Source organism: Solea senegalensis, linkage group LG12 (genome assembly GCF_019176455.1).
Source record: "Solea senegalensis isolate Sse05_10M linkage group LG12, IFAPA_SoseM_1, whole genome shotgun sequence".
Taxonomy (NCBI): Eukaryota; Metazoa; Chordata; class Actinopteri; order Pleuronectiformes; family Soleidae; genus Solea; species Solea senegalensis.
In genome coordinates, this window is record NC_058032.1 from 11,160,943 (window position 1) to 11,169,443 (window position 8,501).

The 8,501-nt window shown below is 42.7% G+C and overlaps 2 protein-coding genes across 2 annotated transcripts; both read left to right on the forward strand.

Annotated features, from left to right (window-relative positions):
• LOC122778076 (interferon-induced protein with tetratricopeptide repeats 5-like) lies at nucleotides 1–2,924 on the forward strand. Its single transcript, XM_044039643.1, has 2 exons — nucleotides 1–286; nucleotides 1,248–2,924. Exons 1-2 carry the CDS (start codon nucleotides 282–284, stop codon nucleotides 2,545–2,547), a joined length of 1,305 nt encoding a protein of 434 aa, XP_043895578.1. The 5' UTR covers nucleotides 1–281; the 3' UTR covers nucleotides 2,548–2,924.
• Nucleotides 2,925–4,870: 1,946 nt separating this feature from the next.
• LOC122778780 (store-operated calcium entry-associated regulatory factor-like) lies at nucleotides 4,871–7,159 on the forward strand. The gene is made up of 4 exons (XM_044040879.1): nucleotides 4,871–5,388; nucleotides 5,634–5,710; nucleotides 5,800–6,090; nucleotides 6,178–7,159. Exons 1-4 carry the CDS (start codon nucleotides 5,198–5,200, stop codon nucleotides 6,276–6,278), a joined length of 660 nt encoding a protein of 219 aa, XP_043896814.1. The 5' UTR covers nucleotides 4,871–5,197; the 3' UTR covers nucleotides 6,279–7,159.
• The last annotated feature ends 1,342 nt before the right edge of the window (nucleotides 7,160–8,501 follow it).

An 8,501-nucleotide genomic window follows, 5' to 3' on the forward strand; every position in this document is an offset into this window, starting at 1 on the left:
CCCCCCTGGCAGTCAAGAATAGCTACACAAACCTGTGTGTGTATGACGTAAATGCGTCCATCCAAACATATTTGTCATTTCACTGAAGTTAAAGGGCGTAACTGCTGAGTCACGGTTTTGTTTCAGGAGAAGCAAAAGTAACAGACTCCCTCATAGAAGGGTCTCCGCTCCTCACCCAAAACACTGCTGCACAAACTGCTGCTGACGATACAACAGTGATCCCAAGTCTAATCCAACTACAACCAGACGAGCTGACCACAGAGGCCAGGAAACAACTCAGGATGAGGTGAATTCATATTATTATTATTGTTATTATTATTATTATCATTATTAATAATAAGGAATATCAGAGATGGTGTGGTTTAGAAACGTTTTAGAAAGTGTTTATGGGCAGAATCATTATTTTTACTTTACTATGTCACTAATTATAACTTAGTGGTATAAACCAGTTCCACCTATTAAGATATTTCTGTTCATTATTAGTGATATAACTTTTTTGGATGGTTATTCTTCTGTCCTAATGCATGTTTAAAATGGCATCTTTTGCTGGGGTTTTATGACACAATACTTATTATGATCTTTTTGAATCTTTACTCGAATTAAAACAGAGGAAAACTAAAACTATTATAACCTTGGTGCAGACACAGAATGCAGACGGACCAAACGCTGTTTTGTTTATCATTTATTAAACTGTGTTATATTTTCCATGATGGGAAAAAAGAGAAAAGCGTTCGTATGTCGGCCATTGGGTGCCCCAATTCTTAAAGATTGGTTGACATTCTTCTTCATTTGCATAGTTCACATCTCAGGCCGATCCGTCTGTTTGGGAGGCTGCAGAAATATTGTGGTGCATTACAGCAGCCTCCATGAAGCAAGGCCCTTGCCTAGAGGAAAACCCTTATGACTTTTATTCCCAAGCACTTACAAAAAACAATCAATCAATTAATATTGATTGTTATGGCACTTTAAAATATCTGCAAGGCAATAACATAAATAATGAAAGCGCACAACTAGAAAGAACAGACAGAAAGTGTCACCGTGCTACTGAATATTAAAAGCCTCTCTAAATAAATGTGTTTACTTTTAAAAGTACTCTCAGATCAGTAACTGAACACAGGGGTCGTAGAAATATGGACAGTATATTTAATTTCTGCCAATAAATAAGAGATAAATGTAAAATTGCCACTCTGAGAATATTCTGTCAACATAGTGACAACGTTTTAATGTCTTAAATTAAACTCCACCAGCGCCGCACAGAGTGAGACTACGCTGGAGGCCAAACTGAAAAAGCTGCAGTGCCACTTCACCTGGGACCTGGATGGCAACCAGTCCATACTTTTAGGGGAGAGGGAGATGCTGGAGGACATCGGAACTGATGAGGGAAACTGTTGGCTGGGTCACATTTACAACCTGCAGGGCTACATCCACTTCCAGCTGGGAACCAATGAAGCCAACGAAGCCAGGAGTTTCTTCAGCATGGCTGCAGAAGCTCTAAACCGAACAAGAGACGCAGACAGGGGTCCATGGCTGCTGGTGAACTATGGAAATCTGGCTTGGCTGCACTATCGCCAAGGTGAGGAAACAGAGAGTCAGGCTTACCTGTCAAAGGTCGCTGCTCTGAAGGAAGAATTCCCATCTCCATCACAGGACGAGCTGCACCCAGAGATCTGTGCTGAAAAAGCCTGGACTCTGCTGAAGTTCAGCAGAGAACACAAGGTACTGGCAGGCGAATACTTCCAGAAAGCCATCGGGATGCAGCCAGACATGGTGGAGTGGCAGACCAGCCATCTGATAGGGTGGGCCAGTCTTCATAAGCACGATAAGAACCAACTAGGGGCAGACTTCATGGAGAGAATGCAGAATGCCAAGGAACAGGATCCAGACAACCTGTACCTTGCTGCAGTGTACCTTAGGCGGCGTGCCAGCAGAGGAGAAGATGTTAATGATGAAGTGAGTGAGTTGGCAACAAGGATTTTGGGAAATCCCGTCAGCAGCTACAGTGGAATCAAAGTGATGCTACGGATTTACAGAAGCGATGACTCTTTTGACAAAGCTACAGCCTTGGCAGAGGAGGCTCTCCAAAACCATCCAGACAAACGCTATCTGAAAAGATGCCTGGCACTCTGTTACAGGTGGAAGATCAATTCAATGGATCACCCAACACCGCAAATGATAGATAAAGTGATCAGTCTCCACAAGCAGGTGATTACTCTTTACCCACATTCTTCCTTAGTCAAGAGAATGGACCTTGCAAGTGTGTACGCACAGTCCCCTCATGGCCTGGGTGAAGCTGAGGCCATATACCAGGAGCTGTTCGAACGTGACCTGCAACCTGCAGACAAGCAGGTCCTTTACAACTCGTATGCGAAATTTCTATACTTCAAACGGCAGGACCAAAATGGATCGGTGGATTATCACATGAAGGCGGTGGAGATACCGATTGAGTCGTTCTATAGACAGAACAGCATTAAAGCTCTGGAGAAGATCAGAGACAAAGGCAAGAATCATAGGTGCCGTGAAATTGAGCAGTTTCTGGACAGACTGTGAACATCACAGTGATCCTCGTGACATCACTTTTCTTCCATAGCAAACAGCTCAGTCGATGTCATGTTGTTTGGTGTTTTACAACAGTTGGTAATGTAGCTTTACTGCCCTCTTGTGGATGTAGTCACCCATTACTTCTACTGAACTGGGATGATAACAAATATAATAGCTCTGAGGGTTTTACAAATATCAATCTTAAATCATATATTTATTCTCTATTGCAGTAAAACTTGGTGATAATTAATTAATGACATGCATGTAACAATTTATTGCATTATATTTAAGAACGAATGCTGCTTACACTCTGTTTTTGAGAAGTAAAAATATTGCTGTATTGCTTTATTTGTGGCGTAATCTGAATAAAGATTTTACCGCTCTGATGTTTTCTGGCCCAAAAGTTCTTCATATTTTCATTCTCAAATTGTTTTTTAAATCGGATTTTCAAAAAAAATCACCAGGGGGTGCAGACGGTGGCATTCGTACAAAATAAATGAAAATTATTGCCATTGTAGGTCATAAATGTCATTTGAAAAAGGTTGTTTGTTTGTAATCTTGATACCTTTTGGTCAATTATGTTAACAAAACATGTTAGGTTTCTAACTGTTGAACTATTTTCACCCATTTACGTGCATTTATATAACATTTCCCGTATAAAATAATCACCTTTAAAATAAAACTAGTTCTCTCCAGCTATGACGTCATCGTGGCGTCACTTTCCAAAATGGCGAAATTAGCGTAGCAACACCGCTGTTAGCAGAGGCTCCATTCTGTTTTCTTAGCGTGTATTGATGGACGTGAAGCCCCAGAACAATTTAGTAACTTAGTATCTCGCTAACTAACCGGTTTACTAATTAACTCGACCGTGTAAGTGTTGCGTATTTAATCAGACTTCTCGCACTAATCCGTGTTAGCCCTGTTAGCTTGTGATGCTAGAATGGAGCCGATTCGGCGTCTACGTGTACAATCACTGGCCACTTTATTAGGTACACCTGTAAACCGGTTTTTAATATAAAATGGCTAAAATTGACAATGCGGGAAAAATCAGTTGCTCTTAGTTTTAACAGTTTGAAAGGACAGAGATATATTTGCCTGGAAACCTGGAATATCGACCACTATCAGTCCGATACTTGTTGACAACACCACCCCACCACCTACACCCATTTCAAGCAATTTCAAAGACAATAATAATTCTCATCTCGTCCCGTAAAATGCTGTCGCTGATCTTTGTCTCTTTCTATAATATACAATGGTTTATTGTTCGAACAATATACAGTATAGTACATACTGTATATTTGAGATGAATAGGTCCTTGGCAGAAGTGGATCCCTGACCTGTTGCCATATGTTGTGAACCCGATCATTGAGATTTGACCCCATCTCCGGCTGTTCAGACTACTTTCATCCACAGTGTTTAATAACAGCACAATCTCTCCTCATGTCGACCTGAGCTTGAGGTCGAACTCGTGTTCAAATCCTGTAAATGAACCACGTCCCTCAGTTCGTCTGTTATCTCCAGCTAACATGATAAACATTGAGTTTTCAATTCACTGGTGTGGCAGCACCACGCTGAGATATGTGACAGTGACCGTTCCATGTCTGTATTTACACCGTCACTGTTGTAGCAACAATCCTTTCAGAGCTCACACCTGCTGAGGAGAAGATGTGGAGCACGTTGACTGATAAAGAAATGAAATGAATTCTTCTGAAGAGGTGAGCACTGTACAGAAAGACTTGGAAAGAAAATGATGCATATGGATGATGTTGTTTCCTCAGTGGCAACAGAGGGCGCTAAATCACAGCCTTATGTCTAAACAGCCATATTACTATCCTTAACCAATATTTAAACAAGTTAACAGCCAACTGTCAGTTAATCATGAGTCATAATAAGCAATAGGAACTCATGCCTTTTTCTCACTTTTTCATTTTAAAGGGGACATATTAGGCACATTAGTCATTGACTACCAACAGAGACACAAAGGAAAATTGGACACCAAATAAAATCTACACCTTCTTAAGTCTTTAATATCTTTAGAATATGTTGACTGCCACTCTGACTCCACTTGCCTTGGAGTTCTCCTCAGTTGAAACAGGAGGACAAAGAAGAAAGTAGACCCCATCAGTGTCAGAGCTGTGGGAAATGTTTCCGTTGGATTTGCAGTATGAGAAGACACAAAGTCACCCACGACGCAGAGAAACTCCATCACTGCGAGCTGTGTGGCAGCAGTTTCAGCCAACTGTACAATCTTCACCCGTATACTCACCCGGAAGAGACGGCGTACCGCTGTGACCAGTGCAGGGAGGATTTCAGCGAGCAGAGCTCCTACAGAAAACACCTGCGTGACCACAATGGACCGTACCAGTGTGTCAAGTGTGACAAGACTTTCACGTATTTCAGTATATACAAGATACACATGCGGGTCCACACCAAAGAGAAGCCATACTGCTGTGACCAGTGTGGGAGGAGCTTCTCCCAGCTCGGGAACTACAAGTCACATCTAGTAGCCTGTCGCCTCGTTCCACAAGGAACGTGGCTTTGTGGACCTTTGACGTTAGTTAGATAAAGGGTACCGCAGACACTTTGATGTCATTGATAGAGGGATTGGGAGACATGTACATGTACATATTTCCTTTGACAGTGGGAGTGAAAGACAGGTATGGGCAACTTGTACGGTTTTGGTCGCATCAAGGTGAGCTGTGAGGGCTACAACCACCCCAATGATGCCTACATCCTGAAGGGCTCCTGTGGACTGGAGTACTCCCTGGAACTGACTGAAGACGTATTAGATGTAGCCTCATCTGTACCTTTCCTGATGAACTCACATGATGATTGTTGTTTTTATCTAAATTAACTTGTTTAATTGCATACTTCTAGTCTAATTTTGATTAATATTGATAACAACTGTTAGAATGACAATAGGAGGAGGTCATGCACATATAGATTTCTGTGTAAATCTCACTTTGTTGTTGTTCTGAGCAGACCAGTGCTGAATACCATTACGTGTGACAGATAGTTCAACTGTTCTTTATGTTTAAGTTTCATCACTCGAACCGTTGTGAATTGATCCAAAGAATTGGGGTGTGGTAGTGAAGGCTGACCTTAACAGACCGATGGAGGAGGACACAGGGAAACAGATGGGGCTCCCAAGGAGGAGTCAAGGGATTTGGAGGTTGGATGTCAGATTAATGAGGCTTCATCTTTTTCATCAAACATAGGGGACATATTTAGAAAGTATCTTTCTCTGTCTGCCTGTCTCAGATCTCGGGGGCTTTGCCTCCAGCTTCTTCAGCGGTTTCTCAGGAAACAATCACCAGGAGCAGCAGCAGCAGCACAGTCATCACAGCTCGCACCCGTCTCACAGTGGGGATTTAGGAGGCCTGCTGGTGGTCGGCGTGCTTCTGCTCGTAGCCTATTGCGTCTATAAGCTGTTCCTCAGTGGAAACATGGCCCAGTGGGGGCAGGACGGAGGACAGACTGGTTACCCTGGAGGCAATCACCATGGCTCCACCGCAGGACCTCCACCCCCAGGATTCAAGCCCGACTTCACAGGTACTGTTGTTACTGGAGAAGGATTTAGTCGGCAACAGTAAGTCCTAGACCTTCTCCACTTGACAAACTTTTCCTCTTTCTGTTCAGGACATGCTGGGGCAAACCCAGGCTACGGTTTCCATAGTGACTACACTCATGGCCAACAGTTCCCAGGCTCCTCCCACTGTCCAAAATCCTGCAGACAGTGATTGGTCCATAAGAAAGAGTTGTTTGGAGATTTTACACCCTGAGGCCACACGTCCTGATCTCCACGAACACAAAGTAGATCAGACTCATACAGAGAACACATGGAAACATTGTGTTGGTGCTAAGGCCTGTTTTATTATTTGTTGCAAGCTATAGGGACCTGTGCTGTCCCCCTTCCTGTTCACCATATACACCTCGGCCACCTGCAAGTTCTCCACTGACTTTGTGAAGTGGGCCAGTGAGAACCACCTGATTCTGAATGTGACCAAGACCAAGGAAATGGTGGTGGACTTCAGGAGGAACAGGACAGCTCCACAACCGCCGAGGGTGCTGGGGGAGGACACAGAGATGGTGTGACGCTGAACAACACACTGGACTGGAAGGCTAACGCCAGCGCTGCGTACAGGGAGCAGGCTGCGATCCTTTGTGATGCGATCCGTTGATGTATGCAGCGACATGTTGGAGTTCTTTTACTGTCTGTTGTGGCCAGTGCTCTGTTCTTTGCTGTGGTGTGCTGGGGGAGCAGTATTGGAGCCGGTGAAACAAACAAACTCAACAAACTGATCCATCATTGGCTGCAAACAGGTCACCGTGGATACTGAACAAAGTGGATAACCCTGAACATCCTCCAGGCTCAGGAGAGCACATTCTCCGCTGTCACAGGACAGATTCAGGACGTCATTCCTGCCATCAGCCGTCAGGACTTACAAGAACTCTCTGTAATAACTGCACAATGTCTCTTCATGAGATCAATATTAATCAGACTACATTAGTCTCTCCTTTATGCCATTCTTTTATTATTGCACTATTTTCTTGTACATCTGTACATTTTATGATTAATTAAGGATTTTATTTTGTGGCTGTGTTAAAACAATTTCCCCTTGGGGATGATTAAAGTATTTCTATTCTATTGTATTCTAGATGTCTGGTTTGGAATGTAAGAGGGTAAATAACTGTATGAAAAGGAAACGTATATTAAGTAGGGGGGTCAAATTATTGCATTAATTGCAATTAATTAATTAAAGTCATATTTAGTGCAGTATGGTTTTTAATCGCGTTAATCTCATTTTTAATCTGTAACTTTACGCCCACGAGGCCAGACTAAAACACCCCGACGGCACCATTAATAAAGGTAAAGTGATAGAAGGAGTTAGCTTACCACCGAAGCAGCTCAAGTTTAGCCTACCGCATCAATGCAAGGCACCCAGTCACGAGTGCAGCCACAGCTAACCTTAGCAGCGAAGACGTTAGCAATTTAGCGAGCCATAGCAAAGCTCTTCACCAAACTAAACTGGGGGAGAGTCTGTTACCGACTACTTTCTAGATCCTTTGGAGAGCTACGTCACAGAAATGTGCGCGCGCAGTTTGGGGTCAGAAAACACACTCGGTCTGAAACTAGTAGAAGTAGTAGTACTACTAGAAGTTAATCAAAGGCATTAACTACTTTAACTGTTCACAAATTGCGCTGTAACAAGTAATCCTGCATTAATCATTTAAACTAACCTTAAACTAAATTAACTCAATCTTTTTGTAAGGGAGGAAATATGTACCAACATGTAACAATCCCTCCCCAAGGTATTCTGTCTTTCTGGCGTTAGGAAGAGGTTTTTCAAAATAAAGTAAAGTAAATATTTATTTAATTTGACTCCATTTAAAGAACAAATAACTGAACTTTTAAATATTGGTGGGAATTAAAGTTAACCAATCATTGGAAATGTAAACCCTTTAAGATTTAAATCCTATTGTCAAGAAATCTGACATCAGTCTTGTTCACGGATGGTTTATATTATAAAAAACACTCAGTGACCTTTTTCCACATGGACGATTAGTCCTGATGCCTGGGTTGAAGTCAACAGTTTACAGGACAATGATACTCAATCTTTTCTATTCAACTCAGAGGTGAAGGGTATGAGTGTTAAATCAGAGTGTAAGAGACATACAGGCTGAAGATGAGCAGCACGGTGTGTTAGAGTGTGTGTGTGTTGCAGAGGGCGTGGTTCACCTGGGAGTGGGCGTGTGCACGGTGCGGAAGTGTGTGTGCGTAAAGGTGGGCACTCACCGGTGACGCAGAGAGAGAGAGAGAGAGAGTCAGGGTTGGGAGTAGCCGTAATTTTTGTTGACTGCTACCGCTACTCATTCATTCATTTATCACCCTTTTTTCCTGTTTAATCCGCCAGTCTCATTTTTATGTTTATCCATCCTTGCTGCGCTGTGATAGCTCTGTG

Excerpts from the sequence above, each read along its gene's own strand:
- LOC122778780 (XM_044040879.1), top strand. The coding sequence starts at position 5,198 with ATGGGCAACTTGTACGGTTTTGGTCGCATCAAGGTGAGCTGTGAGGGC. Across the intron at positions 5,389-5,633 it reads GATTGTTGTTTTTATCTAAA|GCTGACCTTAACAGACCGAT; the intron begins TTAACTTGTTTA and ends GTGGTAGTGAAG. Across the intron at positions 6,091-6,177 it reads ATTCAAGCCCGACTTCACAG|GACATGCTGGGGCAAACCCA; the intron begins GTACTGTTGTTA and ends CTTTCTGTTCAG.